The sequence below is a fragment of the Protobothrops mucrosquamatus genome, unplaced genomic scaffold, assembly GCF_001527695.2.
Source record: "Protobothrops mucrosquamatus isolate PMUCROS unplaced genomic scaffold, P.Mucros_1.0 scaffold_100, whole genome shotgun sequence".
Taxonomy (NCBI): domain Eukaryota; kingdom Metazoa; phylum Chordata; class Lepidosauria; order Squamata; family Viperidae; genus Protobothrops; species Protobothrops mucrosquamatus.
In genome coordinates, this window is record NW_015386176.1 from 58,500 (window position 1) to 76,649 (window position 18,150).

The following is an 18,150-nucleotide window of genomic DNA, read 5'->3' on the forward strand; positions in this document are numbered from 1 at the left end:
GACTGTGACCCACTACTGAGCCGCAGCCTGTTCAGAATTGGATCGCGCAAACGGCGGGCAAGTGCATGCATGAGGCTCCCCTTGCATGAGAAACAACCACTTGCGCTCGTGAGTGAAGCTCCCCTTGCACTAGCGGCAGCCATTTTGCACAAGCATGCAAAGCCCCTCTCGCACGAACAGCGGCCATCTTGCACAAGCGAGCAGAGCCCCTTTCAAAAACAGTGAGAGGGTCCTTAGATCGGCCCTAGTGGACGATCACTTAAACATGAGCCAGCAGTGCATGGCAGCGGCCAAAAAAGCTAATAAAATCCTTGGTTGTATAAACAGAGGCATAGAATCAAAAACGTGTGAAGTCTTAGTACCGCTTTATAAAACCTTAGTAAGACCACCCCTAGAATAGTTGCATCTAGTTTTGGTCACCACATTACAAAAAAAGATGTTGAGACTTTAGGAAAAAGTGCAAAGAAGAGCAACTAAGACGATTAAGGGCCAGGAGACAAAAACATATAAAGACCTGTTGCAGGAATTGGGCATGGGCAGTCTAGAGAAAAGAAGGACTAGGGGTGACATGATAGCACTGTCCCAGTATTTAAGGGGCTGCCACAAAGAAGCAGGGGGGGGGGGGTTCAACTTATTATCCAAAGCACCAGAAGGCAAGACAAGAAACATTGGATGGAAACTAATCAAGGAGAGAAGCAACCTAGAGCTAACTTCCTAACAGTGAGGACAATTAATCAGTAGAACCAGCTTGTCTTCAGAAGTTGTAGAGGCTTCATCACGGGAGGGTTTTAAGAAAAGACTGGACAGCCATTTATCTGAAAGGCTATATAGGATCTCCCGCTTGAGCAGCGGGCTGGACTAGAAGACCTCCAGGGTCCCTTCCAGCTCTATTCTGATTGATTGATGACCCCTGTGAAAAGGTGCCGCTGGATTCTTCGCAGTTATCACCCTTCCTGCGGCCTATTTGCTCTTTGTATGCTGCTTCTCCCTTCCCTTGCTCAGCTTTTCTCAAGCCACCCTCCTCGCCATATTAGCTCACCTTTCTCAGCCACGGGGAAAAAAGTAGCGCCTGCAGCCTTTGGAGCCCAGCACTTTTGCTAGTCCTAGCTGCAATCACAGATGGTCAGAGGTTAGAATTTTTTTTTTAAAGGGTCCCCATGAAGCATTCAGTCTTCTTGCAGCAGCAGGAAAATGTTAGTTGTAACCAGTCTTTTGGCTGGCTTCTCAAATAACAAAGCCGCTCTGTGAAATCTCAGCTTGGTTGATTTAACCCTTGGGAGAGCCGAAGAGAGACAAAGAGGACACCAGACATTTGTGTGAAGGGGTGTGTGAACTGTTGACAGGGGTACGCCCCCTGAGATCCTCGCTTCTCAAGCTGCAGCAGGATGAAGGATGTTGAAAGATTTCCCTGACTATAGAATAAAGCCAAGTTGTGGAGTCCTCACCCACAGACACTCCCCCTAGGATCTGCCGATCCCTTTCAATGTGAGCTGGTAGGGAAGTCTGGAAGCTGAGCCATGGCAACTGGGCCCAGTGGAGAGAGGAACTGGCACAGAACTCAATCTCCTGATTTCTTTTGTTGTTGTTGTTAGTTGCAAAGTCGTGTTCGATCCATCGTGACCCCATGGACAACGTTCCCTCTACCATCTTCTGGAGTCCATTTAAGCTCACGCCTACTGCTTCAGGGACTCTATCCAGCCACCTCATTCTCTGTCGTCCCCTTCTTCTATTGCCCTCAATCTTTCCCAGCATTAGGCTCTTCTCCAGTGAGTCCTTCCTTCTCATTAGGTGGCCAAAGTACTTGAGTTTCAACTTCAGGATCTGGCCTTCTAAAGAGCAGTCAGGGTTGATTTCCTCCAGGACTGACCGGTTTGATCGCCTTGCAGTCCAGGGGACTCGCAGGAGTCTTCTCCAGCACCATAGTTCAAAGGCCTCAATTCTTTGTCGCTCAGCCTTTCTTATGGTCCAACTTTCACAGCCATACATTGCAACTGGGAAAACCATGGCCTTGACTATACGTACTTTTGTTGGCAGGGTGATGTCTCTGCTTTTTAGTACGCTGTCTAGATTTGCCATAGCTTTCCTCCCCAGGAGCAAGCGTCTTTTAATTTCTTGGCTGCAGTCCCCATCTGCAGTGATCTTGGAGCCCAGGAAGATAAAATCTGTCACTACCTCCATTTCTTCCCCATCTATTGGCCAGGAATTGAGAGGTCCGGATGCCATGATCTTGGTACCCACCTCCTAGGCTTCTCCCAAAGGAAAACAGAAGCTCTTTTCCTTTTTAAAAATCACAACTGGTCCCTGCTTGATGGTGAAGGCACCAGACCTGTAATTGTTTGTCACCTTCTGGATTAGAGTAGTGAGAAACAGGTCTCTGGCCTCTTGGTACACTCCCTCTGGGTGATTTGCAAGAATAGAATAGAATAGAATAGAATAGAATAGAATAGAATAAGAAATAAATAGAATAGAGTAGAGTAGAGTAGAGTAGAGTAGAGTAGAGTAGAGTAGAGTAGAGTAGAATAGAGTAGAGTAGAATAAGGAATAGAATAAGGAATAGAATAGAATAAGGAATAGAATAAGGAATAGAATAGAATAGAATAGAATAGAATAGAATAGAATAGAATAGAATAGAATAGAATAGAATAGAATAGAGTAGAGTAGAGTAGAGTAGAGTAGAGTAGAGTAGAGTAGAGTAGAATAAGGAATAGAATAGAATAAGGAATAGAGTAGAGTAGAGTAGAATAAGGAATAGAATAAGGAATAGAATAGAATAAGGAATAGAATAGAATAGAATAGAATAGAATAGAATAGAATAGAATAGAATAGAATAGAATAGAATAGAATAGAATAAGAAATAAATAGAATAGAGTAGAGTAGAGTAGAGTAGAATAGAGTAGAATAGAATAAGGAATAGAATAAGAAATAGAATAGAATAAGGAATAGAGTAGAGTAGAGTAGAGTAGAGTAGAGTAGAGTAGAATATAGAGTAGAGTAGAATAAGGAATAGAATAAAATGGAATAGAATAGAATGGAATAGAGTAGAGTAGAGTAGAGTAGAGTAGAATAAGGAATAGAATAGAATAAGGAATAGAGTAGAGTAGAGTAGAGTAGAGTAGAGTAGAGTAGAGTATAGAGTAGAGTAGAGTAGAGTAGAGTAGAATAAGGAATAGAATAAGGAATAGAATAGAATAGGGAATAGATTAGAATAGAATAGAATAGAATCTGGAAGGGACCTTGGAGGTCTTCTAGTCCAGCCCCCTACTCAAACAGGAGAACCTATACCATCTCAGACAGGTGATTGTCCAGTCTCTTCTTAAAAATCTCCAGTGATGGAGCGCCCACAATTTCTGGGGGTAAACTGTTCCACTGTTTGATTGTCCTCACTGTCCTAAATCCTAAAGATTTCTGATGATTGAATTGAAAACTCATGGCACAGTGTTTTTCAGTTTACTAAACTAAATGTAAACTAAACTGCTAGTTTATTTTATTTTACTAAAGATGGAAGAAAGAGTGTCAGTTTAGTGGTTAAACCAGGCGACTGTGAGTTCATATCCTGCCTTTAGCACAAAACCAGTGACTTTGGACTAGTTACTTTGTTCTTAATATTAGGAAGAAAATCCTTGCAAAATCACTTCTGGAAGTCTTGGCCAAAAGTTTTGCCAATAAAGATGAGTGGACTTATCCATGTTAGTTGCTAGGGGTCAAGACTGACTTTGAGGAGGGGTGGGGTGGATGGAGAAATGCAAATACTGGTGAAAGCTTAATGGGCAATATTGGTCCAGAACATCTGCTGCATTGACTGTGTGGAAGATTGCGTTGTACCCACTTAATTTTATGAAAACGAGAATGGGGTCTGTCAAAAGGGGCATTAACATATCTTGAATGGGGTATTTAAAAGTACTTTAAAAGTATGCCTGACAAGGAGACAGAATAGACAAGGGATGGATGCCATTGGAAAGAAAGAATGGAGGACTTTTGAAATGCAAAAGGGAGGAATTAAGGAATCAATAGGCTGAGAGGAAGGTGAGAATTTTAAAGCATAAACTGTTGAAGTGAAAACATAAGCAAGGGCTGCCACAGGGTTGGGAAGATGGGCTACAAAAGTTGTTCAACTTCCCAGGTCAAAAGCATCACTGCTTCCTTGGTCCCGGTCCAGAGAGAGAGGTTAATAGCTGTTGTCTGATGTTGCCCATAAATGGACAGGGATCTAAAACCCAAAAGAAACTGAGATCTCCCTTCAATGCTTGGAAAGGCACCATTCTTCTCGCATTACAATACAAATGCTATTAAAGATGGGAATGTGGCCTCTCATGTAATTATAGTTTATATAATATAGGCCCAGTAGGCCTAGTACTCTTCATTTGATAAGGTAGACCACAACCTAATCCTTGGTAAGCTAGAAAAAGGTGGAATAGACAACATCACCACCAGATGGATCTGTAGCTGGCTGACAAACTGTACTCAATGAGTAGTCCTCAATGGCACTACATGAACATGAAGAGAAGTAAGCAGTGAGGTACCACAAGGTTCCGTCTTGGGCCCAGTACTCTTCAACATCTTCATCAATGACTTAGATGAGGGAGTTGAAAGGGAACTCATCAAATTTGCAGATGACACCAAACTGGCAGGAGTAGCCAACACCCCAGAAGACAAACTCAGGATCCAAAAAGATCTTGACAAACTTGAACAATGGGCCCTATCCAACAAAATGAGTTTCAATGTAGAGAAAAGCAAAGTTTTACATTTAGGCTGGAAAAATCAAAGGTACAAATACAGATTGGGCAAGACCTTGCTTAAAAACAGTAACTGTGAGAGGGACCTTGGAGTCCTAGTAGACGATTACTTAACCATGAGCCAGCAGTGTGCAGCAGCAGCCAAAAAAGCTAATACAATCCTGGGTTGTATAAACAGACGTATAGAATCAAGATCATGCGAGGTATTAGTACCGCTTTATAAAACCACATCTGAAATACTGCAGCCAATTTTGGTCACCATATCACAAAAAAGACGTTGAGAGTTTGGGAAAAAAATCAGAGAGGAGCAACTAAGATGATCAAAGGCCTGGAGATGAAAACATACGAAGAACGACTGCAGGACTTGGGTTTGGCTAATCTAAAGAAGAAATAGGGGTGACATGATAGCAGTATTCCAGTATTTGAGGGGCTGCCACAAAGAAGAGGGGGTCACGCTATTCACCAAAGCACCAGAGGGCAGGACAAGAAACAATGGTTGGAAACTGACCAAAGAGAGAAGCAACCTGGAATTAAGGAGGAACTTCCTGACAGTGAGGACAAATCCTGCCTATACACTTAATAACTTTTAGGTCCTTGATTAGGATTTGAATTATTAAATGTCCGTTAATCTTAGTCTGTGAATCTAACTGTAAATCACTCAGACGTTAACAATAATTTCAAAAGGCGAACAATTTATATTCTGTGTCCGTGCCTATAATATTAAACAACATCTGCCTATGCCAGGTCCTGGGGAAGGATTAACAGGTGGATAAAAATGCCAAATCCACTCTAAACATCTGGCTGAGTATGCAACCAACCATATAACTTACTCATGTAATACAATACTTGTATGTTGCATGACTTTGTACAACTCCAGGCAACTCACAAGAGACAAAACATAGATAAAAGATGACAAGCACTATGAATTACTTATTAAGGGGTCTCACCCTCCTTCTCTGGAAGCCTGGGTGAAGACCGTGCTAGGTCATTTTCCACCCTAAATTACAAAACGTTTCAATGCATTAAAGTGACTTTGTGCATACCTAATTTAGGGTTGAACGTGCATCTAGTCCTCAATTATGTGGGAGCATACTTCCCATCATCCTTGGTTACTGGCCTTTTTGACTGTGAGTTGGAATCCACAACAGCTGAAATATTTAACTAGGCTGCTAGCTGGACCTGACTTTTGCCCACTCAAGATAGTTGTGTGTTGGCTAGGGATCACGAGAAAGAAATGCTAAATTGAAGTCTGAGACTTAAATTGAACTGCTGTTGCCTTCTTTTCCGTTTATCTCAGAGACTGAAGGAGTTAAAATGACAGAGCTCAGCTTCCTAGCTGGAGCCAAAAAAAATTTTCCCCCTCCAAAGCTGCAACTAAATTCCTCTTCCTGTCCCTCCTCCTGGATGGCTGATTTGAAAGAAGGGACCACCTTTTGCTGCTGGGTTGGGTTTTTTGTTTTGGTTTGGGTTTTTTTGTGCATTTTATATTGCAGATTTGCAAGACTTCAACCCAGCTGTGGAAGTGAGTTATGGAAAAAGATGAGGGAAAAGGCGACCAGGTGGGAACGTGTGGCTCCTAAAAGCGGCGGCAGAAAATAAGAGGCATTGGGGAGGGGGATTTTATAAAGATTCTGTAACACAGATACGATCCACTTCTCTCTCTTCCCCACCCCCCCTCCTTTTTGGATAACGACGATGCAAAAAAATAATAATGCTGCAGGTCAAAGTGAGTTGAAGGAACCAGGAAAAGGGGGAAACTTTTATTTTAAAAAATGGCAATGCAGATTTTTTTTTTTAATAACCCAAACTCAAAATCTTGCTGCAGCTGATAACCTTTTGTGCAACGCATTCAGCATTTCAAAGCACGGGGAGCCTTTTTCTTAAAAAAAAGAAAAAGGGCATACTTCTTTGCATAGCCTTTCCTCAACCAGGTTTCTTCAGTTGGACTTCAGCTCCCATAATCCCTAGAGCAGGGCTTTTCAACCTTTTCACCCATTGTACCACTTTTAGGATATGGCAACATCCGAGTAACACCAGTCGCCTAGCAAGGTGTCAAAAACTTGATGACACCCCCCCCCAAAAAAGGAAAAAAGTGATGAAGTACAGGTAGTCCTCGACTTACAATAGTTTGCTTAGTGACTCTTAGAAACTACAATGGCCCTGAAAAAAGTGCCCCCCCCCAAGCCACAGCCGAGCAAGACACCTGCCTGCCCACCCGGCGGCACTCTTCCTCCTGTCTGAGGTTTTCATTGTTGTGAGCATTTCTGTTGAGGATTGGCAGCGGGGGTGGGGTGGGGGTGTTTGGTTTTTATTCCCCCCCGTCTGCTGGGTGGTTGCAGCAGGTTTTGGTCACTTCACATGACCCTGGGACACTGTGACCGTCATAAATATGAATCAGTTGCCAAGCATCTGAATGTAAATCACAAGACCCTGGAGAGGCTGCAACATTCCAGCTGATTGGCGCTTCTGCTGGACTCAGCGGAAGCGCCAGGATCAGCACTGAGCTCCAGCTGGAGCCTGGCACTGATCCAGGCGCTTCCGCTGAGCCCTGACAGCCCTGCAGCTCCAGCCATCTCTCGCTCAGGCTTGTGCGGTGCTGCCACCAGTTCAGCCCATTCCCCTCCCCCACTACCACTTTTTCTAGGATGGTCACGTACCACCTGACAGGTGCCAATGTACCACAGGTGGTACCCGTACCACTGGTTGAAAAGCCTTGCTCTAGAGAGCAGCAGAGGGAAATACGCCTTTAAGGGTAAGGACCGCAGAGTAGAAAGCTGCCTTTCTTTTATCTGAATGAAATCTCTGGTCCAACTAACTCTTTTCTTTACACCAGTATTCCTTAACTTCGCAATCTTAAGATGTGTGGACTTCAACTCCCAGAATTCTCCAGCCAGTGGAATTCTGGGAGTTAAAGTCCATACATCTTTAAAGTTGCCAAGATTGAGAAACACTGCTCTCTAAATCAGAGGTCCCCAACCTTTTGGGCACCAGGGACCGGTTCCATGGAGAGAGGTTTTTCCGCGGACTGGAGGGGGTGTGGTTTCGAATACTGCCTGCATCCTGAGGATGGAGCTTTGCTTGTTTGTGCGGCCCGATTGCTGGCATGCTGCGACCCGGTACTGGTCCACGGACTGGGGGGTTGGGGAACCCCTGCTCTAAACCTTTCCAACCTGCTACTTTGCAAGCAGGCTAGGTTAGAGCTCCCATCATCCCCAACCAGCACGGCTATTGCTGAGAATTGTAGCCCAACTCTTTGGGATGAGAATTGTAGTCCAACAGTTTTTACACTGTTTTGGGAACAAGGTCTGAACGTTCACCAAGGATCTCCTGTTGCAGAGGGAACAGTCTACAGTTTCAGCCTATCCGAAGAACTGAGCTAATGTCTTTAAGAAGACCACACACGAGGATCGACCTCAACAGTGGAGCTACATAGGAACCCCATCCCGCAAAAGTAAATAAGTATGTCTTTTAGTTTTGTGTGCTTGTTTTGTGTGGTTGTTCAACACAGGGGGAGGGGTACGACATCATCTATCTCCAGTCTACAACACAGTCCTTTCAGCAGTTCCAAGATGGCTCCACACCCATTTGTACTACTCAGGTGACCCTGACGACACAGATAAACCTCCAGGGTGGCCTCAACGATCTCTAAAAGAATGTAAATGGCCAGCTTTCTGTAAGGAGTATAAATCCTTCCATTCCCCACCATCCAGTCAGAACTGAAGAAGCTTCTTGGATGAGAAGCGAAACATCTTCAAGGAAAAACGAGAAAGTTCAGTTGCCTTGCAAAGAAAGCACCCGTGGGTTGTTTTATTTTCTTTGCATTCCATTTAGGCCTCTGGCAAGAACAGGCTCCTTCTCCAGCACCTTAGCTAGAAAGAAGAAAGTCCTGGTTGTATTCATTTAATAATAATAATGATAAAGTTGGAAGGGACCTCGGAGGTCATCTAGTCCAATCTCCTGCTCAGGCAGGAAACCCTATACCATTTCGGACAAATGGCTGTCCAGTTTCTTTCCGGTGTTGGCGCATTCACCACTTCTGGAGGCAGGTTGTTCCACTGGTTAATTGTTCTAACTGTCAGAAAGTTTCTCCTTATTTCTAGGTTGCTTCTCTCCTTGATCAGTTTCCATCTGTTGCTTCTTGTCCTGCCTTCAGACGCTTTGGAGAATAGCTTGACTCCCTCTTCTTTGTGGCAGCCCCTGAGATATTGGAATACTGCTATCATGTCCCCCCTCGTCCTTCTCTTCGTTAAACTAGAAATACCCAATTCCAGCAACCGTTCCTTATATGTTTTAGCCTCCATTCCCCTAATCATCTTTGTTGCTCTTCTCTGTACTCTTTCTAGAGTCTCAACATCTTTTTTACATCGTGGTGACCAAAACTGGATGCAGTAATTTCCTAATGAATTTTGGGAAAATGTTACCTTAGGTAAGAAAAAACATGTTCTTCACCTACTCTAATGAAGAGCTGTGGTGGTGCAGTGGTTAGAATGCAGTACATATTGCAAGCTCACTCTGCAACCCACTGCCAGGAGTTCGATCCTGACTGGCTCAAGGTTGACTCAGCTTTCCATCCTTCCAAGGTCGATAAAATGAGGACTCACGATTGTTCAGGGGGGGCAGTATGCTGACTCTAAACCAGTGTTTCTCAACCTTGACAATTTTAAGGCATGTGGACTTCAACTCCCAGAATTCCACAGCCAGCAATGCTGGCTGTGGAATTCTGGGAGTTGAAGTCCACATGCCTTAAAATTGTCAAGGTTGAGAAACACTGCTCTAAACCATTGAGAGAGGGCTGTAAAGCACTGTGAAGAGGTATATAAGTCCAATGCTAGTGCTAATGGGCTGGTGGAGCATTGTTGAGAAATTGTGCTGCATCGTGGTTATTAACCCTAGTTGTGTATATATTTTTCTCCCAGAGAGCCAACCAAAACTTTTAAAAAAAATGGAGGAAGAAGACTGGCCAGGACCCAGACAACCTGAGAAAAGTTTGGAAGAGGTAGGAAGAGGCCATGATGTTACCTGTGCAGAGACCGGCATGAAGCCCCTGGCTAAGGCAACACCGTCACTTCAGAAACTAGCAGATGAGTTCCAGCAGGGCTGGGAAGGCCAGTGGCCAGATTTCTTGACCTGCCCGCCGTCTCCCTATCCAAGATGGAAGAATCGACTCTCCAAGTCAAGGCCTGGCAGTCAAGAACGCCCATCCTCCTTGGAAGGAGTGGATGAAGATGATCGGTGCCCTCGAACAGAATATGGTACTCAAACTGGGACAGGCTTCTGTGAGGAGGCTCATAAGGTCCATGCGAACCTGAACTTTCCTCTGAAGGAGGAGATTCCGGAGGAAGGCCTGATCCCTGATTCGGAGAGGCAGCGCCGGCACTTCAGACGGTTCTGCTACCAGCAGGCTGAAGGCCCTCGTGAGGCCGCTAGCCAACTCTGGGAGCTCTGCCACCGGTGGTTGAAACCAGAGGAACATACCAAGGAGCAGATCCTGGAGTTTCTGGTTCTGGAGCAGTTTGTCAGCATCCTGCCCGTGGAGATCCAGAGCTGGGTCCAGGAAAGCAGTCCCGGGATTTGTTCTGAAGCGGTGGCCCTGGTTGAGGGCTTCTTAGCAAGACAACCGGAGGAACGCCAGCCGAGCTCTCCAGAGAGAGACCGAGGACGTGAAAGCCGCCGATCTCCTTGGAATGTTTGTGTGGGGACTGGATTTGTCGGGTGGGAAGGGAACGGGGAGATCGCTTGGGTTCCAATTCTAGCTTATCTAATGCAGGGCTTTTCAACCAGTGGTACGGGTACCACCTGTGGTACATTGGCACCTGGCAGGTGGTACGCGACCATCCTAGAAAAGTGGTAGTGGGGGAGGGGAATGTGCTGAACCGGTGGTAGCACTGCACAAGCCTGAGCGAGAGATGGCTGGAGCTGCAGGGCTGTCAGGGCTCAGCGGAAGCACCAGGATCAGTGCTGCTTTCCAGCTGATTGGCGGTTCTTTGGGACTGTCAGGGCTCAGTAGAAGCGCCAGGATCAGCGCCAGTCTCCAGCTAGAGCTCGGCGCTGATCCTGGCACTTCTGCTGAGCCCAGAAGAAGCGCCGATCAGCTGGAATGTTGCAGCATCTCCAGGGTCTTGTGATTTAAATTCAGATGCTTGGCAACTGATTCATATTTATGACAGTCAGTGTCCCAGGGTCATGTGAAGTGATCAAAACCTGCTGCAACCACCCAGCAGACGGGGGGGGGGGGGAAAATAAAAACCAAACAACCCCCCACCCCACCCCTACTGCCAATCCTCAACAGAAATGCTCATAACAATGAAAACCTCGGACAGGAGGAAGAGCGTGGCCGGGCGGGCGGGCAGGCAGATGTCTTGCTTGGCTGTAACTTGGGGGGCACTTTTTTCAGTGCCATTGTAACTTCGAACAGTCACTAAGCGAATTGTTGTAAGTCGAGGACTACCTGTACTTTATCACTTTTTTCCTTTTTTTTTTTTTTGGGTCATCAAGTTTTTGACACCTTGCTAGGTGACTGGTGGTACTCGGATGTTGCCATATCCTAAAAGTGGTACAATGGGTGAAAAGGTTGAAAAGCCCTGATCTAATGGATTGGGAAAGACTTTTGGAGATCTGTTGCCAGACAGAGCAAGAAGGATTGGATTATTAGGCTGACGTAACATAAAGCAAGAACTTAGAATAGCGTTCCCCTACCTACCCTGGGCCTTTGTAGGACGACCCCGGAATTGTTGCCAATTATAACGTTTGCTGCAACAGAAGAGCAAACTTGTTAAACCCGTGGGAGATACCCATGGTTGTGTCTGTGGCGATTCTCGGTCATCCAGGTCATAGTTAGCCCAAAGGTGCTTTTCTCACGAGGCAACTGGACTTTCTTGTTTTTTTCCTTTGAAGACGTTTCACTTCTCATCCAAGAAGCTTCTTCAGCCCACTGAAGAAGAGCTGAAGAAGCTTCTTGGATGAGAAGTGAAACGTCTTCAAAGAAAAAAACAAGAAAGTCCAGTTGCCTCGTGAAAAAAGCACCTTTGGGATATCCACGGTTGTGTTTTAACGTGAAACAATTTTGGATACGTCAGCCACATGTCGTTTTTGTTCTGTATTTTAGTACAGGGCTTTTCAACCTTTTCATCCATTGTACCACTTTTAGGCTATGGCAACATCCGAGTACCACCAGTCGCCTAGCAAGGTGTCAAAAACTTGATTAAAAAAAAAAGGGAAAAAGTGATAAAGTTACAGGTAGTCCTCAACTTACAACAGTTCGCTTAGTGACCATTCGAAGTTACAATCCTCTGTTGAGGATTGGCAGCGGGGGTGGGGTGGGGGGCTGTTTGGTTTTTATTCCCCCCCCTGTCTGCTGGGTGGTTGCTGCAGGTTTTGGTCATTTTATATGATCCTGGGACACTGTGACCATCATAAATATGAATCAGTTGCCAAGCATCTGAATGTAAATCACAAGATCCTGGAGATGCTGCAACATTCCAGCGGATCGGCGCTTCTTCTGGGCTCAGCAGAAGCTTCAGGATCAGCGCCGAGCTCCAGCTGGAGCCTGGTGCTGATCCTGGCACGTCCACTGAGCCCTGACAGCCCCAAAGAAGCGCCAATCAACTGGAAAGCGGCACTGATCCTGGCGCTTCCACTGAGCCCTGACAGCCCTGCAGCTCCAGCCATCTCTCGCTCAGGCTTGTGCGGTGCTGCCACCAGTTCAGCCCATTCCCCTTCCCCGTTACCACTTTTCTAGGATGGTCGCGTACCACCTGCCAGGTGCCAATGTACCACAGGTGGTACCCGTACCACTGGTTGAAAAGCCCTTTTTTAGTACACGTGGCAATCCTTAAGTCAATTTAAAATGGGGGTGGGGTCTTCAAACTTGCCTGGCTGAGGAATTCTGGGAGTTGAAGTCCACAAGTCATAAAAGGGCCAAGTTTGAAGACACACACCCCCCCCCCCGATTTAAATGTTCCCGTTGTGATGGGTTTGTGTGTTGTTACCCAAATAAAAACCCCTATTACCTAATTTAGGGTAATTTACCCAGGTTTGGGAAGCAGTGGCTTAAATGGAACATGTGGCTTTTTCACCAGAAACTCTGGCCTTCGTCTTGATTGTGTCCTGTTTGAATCTTCATTCAGTTGTCCTTACTTTGCTTTCAGATGCCGGGATCTTTGTGCAACGTGCCTGCTAAAAGCCCAGTCTCCAAGCAGTTGCTGTCTGATGAGACAGAGAAGGGGCCACTAGCCAGTGGTGGCAAAGAAAAGAATGACCAGGAAATTTTGTTAGGTAAGTTGGTACCACTATGCCTCTAATCCTAATTAGTGTTCCAACTGCCTTTTGTTATGTATCTAAGATTCCTGGGCCAGGCGTGGTCCTGTACAGGTAAGAGAGAAGATGCTGTCCTTCTCCGGGGTGGAAAAGGCGTTTCCCAAGATCTTGAGAAAAATGGTGAAAGATGTGGCTGGATCTTGACATACTGTCTGAATCAGAAGAATGATGAAAAATTGTCACAGCCTGTCAGCCTTTCAAAGTAAGCGAGGTCAGGAAACAAACTCCACAGGAACCATGGAACTTTACTGAGATAGACTAGACCAGGGGTAGGCAACCTTGGCTCTTTTATGACTCGTGGACTTCAACTCCCAAAATTCCTGAGCCAGCTATGCTGGCTCAGGAATTCTGGGAGTTGAAGTCCACGAATCATAAAAGAGCCAAGGTTGCCTACCTGTGGACTAGAGTTTCCCTCCTCTCTTCTATTCTAGTGCAGAGTTTCTCAATCGTGACAACTTGAAGATGTGTGGACCTCAGTTCCCAGAATTCCCCAGCCAGTTATGCTCCCATCATCTATGTTGAGTTACAGTGGAGTGGAGTGGAGTGGAGTAGAGTAGAGTAGAGCAGAGCAGAGCAGAGCAGAGTTGGAAGGGACCTTGGAGGTCTTCTAGTCTAGCCCCCTGCTCAAGCAGGAGAACCTATACCAGTGATGGCGAACCTTTTAGAGACCGAGTGTCCAAAAACTGCCTCGCCCCTGCCCCGCCCCCTCTCCTGCCCACAGGGCCACCCACCATCTCCACGACCCACCACAGATCGCTCAGGCGGCCCAGCAGTGTCATGGCGGCCATGCCCTCTGTTCGCGCCCCACAGCATCATCTGTACGCGATGGGGCGCGAGGGCAGAGTCTTGTCCCTGCTGGTGAAGAGGGGGCCACGGGGTGGCGGAGCTGGGGCGACGGCGTGTGTGCCCACAGAGAGGGCTCTGGGTGCCGCCTCTGGGTGGCCTCTGGATGCCATAGGTTCGCCACCACTGACCTATACCATCACAGACAGATGATTTTCCAGTCTCTTCTTGAAAATTTCAAATGATGGAGCGCCCACAATTTTTGGGGGTAAGCTGTTCCACTGGTTGATTAGCCTATCAGGAAGTTTCTCCTTAATTCCAGGTTGCTTCTTTCTTTGATCAGTTTCCAACCATTGTTTCTCGTCCTTCCCTCTGGTGCTCTGGTGAACAACCTGAACCCCCTCTTCCTTGTGGCAGCCCCTCAGATACTGGAATACTGCTATCATGTCTCCCCTATTTCTTCTTATTTCAAAATCATCTCCATGACTCTACATGACCATTGAAACGGGCCTCACATGTAGTCCTCCCGAAGATACAAATTTTCATGTGTTTGTTTGCGGGTACCCTTGAGTCAGTCTTATACCAGCCTTATAGTTTTCTTAGCAATATTTTCAAAGTGGTGTACAATTGCCTCCTTTCCAGGGCTGAGAGAGAATGACTGGCACAAGGTCACCCAATTGGCTTTGTGCCTAAAGTGAGACTTGGAACTCTTGGTTTCCCAGTTTCCAACTGGTGCCTTTAACGCTCTTAAAATTTTACTCTGACATGTATTGTAAACCTGAGAATCTTTCTGATAGACATAGAAGATTTTGAAGCTAAACTTGGCCTTCCAAAATTAGATTTCCCTTCCGCCACAAACTGTTACCCTTTTTATTATGGATAAAAATCAAAGCAGTGATTTTTGACAATACATAATGGGAAAAGAACTGGGTGAATTTCCTCTTTCACTTTAATGAATCATGTGTTCCTAAACCTGATGAATTATACCAGGGCTTTTCAACCAGTGGTACGGGTACCACCTGTGGTACATTGGCACCTGGCAGGTGGTACGCGACCATCCTAGAAAAGTGGTAGCAGGGGAGGAGAATGTGTTGAACCGGTGGCAGCACCGCACAAGCCTGAGCGAGAGATGGCTGGAGCTGCAGGGCTGTCAGGGCTCAGCAGAAGCGCCAGGATCAGTGCCGCTTTCCAGCTGATCGGCGCTTCTTTGGGACTGTCAGGGCTCAGTAGAAGCGCCAGGATCAGCGCCAGGCTCCAGCTGGAGCTCAGCACTGATCCTGGTGCTTCTGCTGAGCCCAGAAGAAGCGCCGATCAGCTGGAATGTTGCAGCATCTCCAGGGTCTTGTGATTTACATTCAGATGCTTGGCAACTAATTCATATTTATGACGGTCACAGTGTCCCAGGGTCATGTGAAGTAACCAAAACCTGCTGCAGCCACCCAGCAGACGGGGGGAATAAAAACCAAACACCCCCCACCCCACCCCCGCTGCCAATCCTCAACAGAAATGCTCACAATGATGAAAACCTCGGACAGGAGGAAGAGCGCCGCCAGGCGGGCAGGCAGGTGTCTTGCTCAGCTGTGGCTTGGGGGGCACTTTTTTCAGTGCCATTTTTTTTGTCATCAAGTTTTTGACACCTTGCTAGGCGACTGGTGGTACTCGGATATTGCCATATCCTAAAAGTGGTACAATGGGTGAAAAGGTTGAAAAGCCCTGAACTATACAATCAGAGTTTTGAAACTGGCATCTTAATCGTCTTCCCTTAATGAAGCATAAGATTATGGTTATACCCTAACTTGGCGACGATGGATTCTCCATGCTATTGGATCGTGACTCATAAGTCTCTGTTGATCCCTGCAGGTAACAATGACATAGAGGCAAAAGAAGATGGAATCCTTGAGCAGCAAACATCTTTGGCCAAAGGGACAATCTTCCCACTCCATGACGAGAAAGAAGCCGAGCCTGGAAATCAGCCGGAACTACAGAGCTTCGGAGAAGACCATCCAAAGAAGACCCCGCTTTGCCAAGAAGGTGATGGAAACGTCGTCAGAGAAAATCGAATCCAGACTAAAAGCAAAAGGAAATGCACAGAGTGCGGACACCTTTGTGAGGTTGATGACCTTCCTGCCAATCAGAAAATGGACCCGGAAGAATTTTACATCTGTCCTCAGTGTGGGAAGACCTTCAAGAACGGAGCGCCCCTAGCTTCCAACCAGGGAACTGCGGCCAGGGCTAAACCCTATCCGTGCTCCGAGTGCAGCAAGAGCTTTGGCACCAAGGCAGCCCTCCTGAAGCACAAAGCCACCCACACGGGGGAGAAACCCTACGCCTGCTCCGAGTGCGGGAAGCGCTTCACGACCAGCTCCAACCTGATCTACCACAACATCGTCCACACGGGGGAGAAGCCCCACAAGTGCGCCGACTGCGGCAAAGGCTTCCACTGGAAGTCGTCCTTGATTACCCACGAGAGGACTCACACGGGGGAGAAGCCGTACGAGTGTCCCGAGTGCGGGAAGAGCTTTGGAAACAGCTCCCAGCTTCTGAGGCACAAGCGGGTGCACACGGGCGAGAAGCCGTACCACTGCTCCGAGTGCGGCCGGAGCTTCAACCAGATCGCCTCGCTCATCGCGCACAAGCGAATCCACACGGGGGAGAAGCCGTACGAGTGCGCCGAATGCGGGAAGGGTTTTGGCACGCGGACCAACCTGATGATGCACCGGAGGGTCCACACGGGAGAGAGGCCGTATAAGTGCTCCTACTGTGGGCAGAGCTTCAGCCAGAGGACTCACCTCATCATCCACGAGAGGACCCACACGGGAGAAAAGCCCTACAGCTGCTCCGAGTGCGGGAAAAGCTTCAACGCCAAAGCGCCCCTGATCACCCACAAAAGGATCCACACGGGGGAGAACCTGTATCAGTGCTTCCAGTGCGGGAAAAGCTTCAGCACCAGCTCCAATCTCCTGAACCACAACATCATCCACACGGGGGAAAAACCCCACAAATGCTTGGACTGTGGCAAATGCTTCAATCGGAAATCCTCCCTGATCACTCACCAGAGGACCCACACCGGGGAGAAGCCCTATGCCTGCTTTGAGTGTGGGAAGCGTTTCATTTCGAGTTCGGATCTCACCAAGCACAAGAAAGTTCACCGGGGGAAGCGGGCAGCCTGCCCTGCCAGTTTAGTGTATAGCCCAACACTTGCAGGATCAGGGGATCCGAGACAACACCCTTGCTAAACTCTGACATTTGATTGGCCTCGATCCTATACAGGTAGTCCTCAACGCACGGCCCCCGATTCAGTCCAAAATTTCTCTTGCTAAGCAAGACAGTTAAGTGAATTTTGCCCCATTTTACCACCTTTCTTACCACAGTTGTTAAGTGAATCACTGCAATTGTTAAGTTAGTCACACAGTCGTTAAGGGAATTTGGCTTCCCTCCATTGACTTTGCTTGTCAGAAAGTAACAAAAAGGGGAATCACATGACCCTGTAATGGTCATAAATACATAAATTACATGCCAGTTGTCTTGGTCACGTAATCCTGGGGAAGGCTGCAACGGTCGTAATTATAAAAAAAACAGTCATAAATCACTTTTTAGTGCCGTTGTAACTTCCAACGGTCACTAAATGAGCTGTTGTAAGTAGAGGACTACCTATATAAAGTGGGTCCTGGAGACCATTAAGTCAAAGTCTTAACGGTTAATAGATCTCCTAACCAGGTATTATTTCTTTGCAGTATTCCGTTTGGTATTTCATTTCCCTCTTGGGAGAAAATGTGGGTTGGATCTATTGAAACCCTTTTTACCTCCTGCATATATTCTGCCTCCCAAACTTGTTGACCTTCTGATGTTTTTGGAAGGGGAGAATAAATGGGGGGGGAGGGGATCACAACTCTTCTTTCCCATCCATTTCTTTCTTCTTTAGAAATGGTCTTCTTGGTATCTGCAAGAAAACTGGAGATGCCCAGAGGGGGGAGAAAATTGGCTGCCCTTCAGAAGTGTCTCTGGAGATTCTCCAGTCATCCAGGTCAGGGTTGTCCCAAAGGTGCTTTTTGGGCAACTGGACTTTCTTTGTTTTTCCTTGAAGACGTTTCACATCTCCTCCACTGAAGAAGCAACAACATCATCATCATCATCATCAAAAGTTGGAAGGGACCTTGGAGGTCATCTAGTCCAACCTCCTGCTCAGGCAGATAACCCTATACCATTTCAGACAAATGGCTGTCCAGTCTCTTCTTAAAAACTTCCAGTGTTGGAGCATTCCCTGGTCCACCCCTTCTGGAGGCAGGTTGTTCCACTGGTTAATTGTTCTGTCAGGAAG

At 46.7% G+C, this 18,150-nt stretch overlaps 1 protein-coding gene across 1 annotated transcript in view; it reads left to right on the plus strand.

Moving 5' to 3' along the window:
- Positions 1–17,068, plus strand: part of LOC107286928 (zinc finger protein 271-like) — a 31,573-nt gene extending 14,505 nt beyond the window's left edge. Inside the window, exon 3 of the mRNA XM_029284033.1 lies at positions 16,093–17,068. Within this exon, the coding sequence (XP_029139866.1) occupies positions 16,093–17,068 (976 nt within the window). The remainder of the gene's footprint in view (positions 1–16,092) is intronic.
- The last annotated feature ends 1,082 nt before the right edge of the window (positions 17,069–18,150 follow it).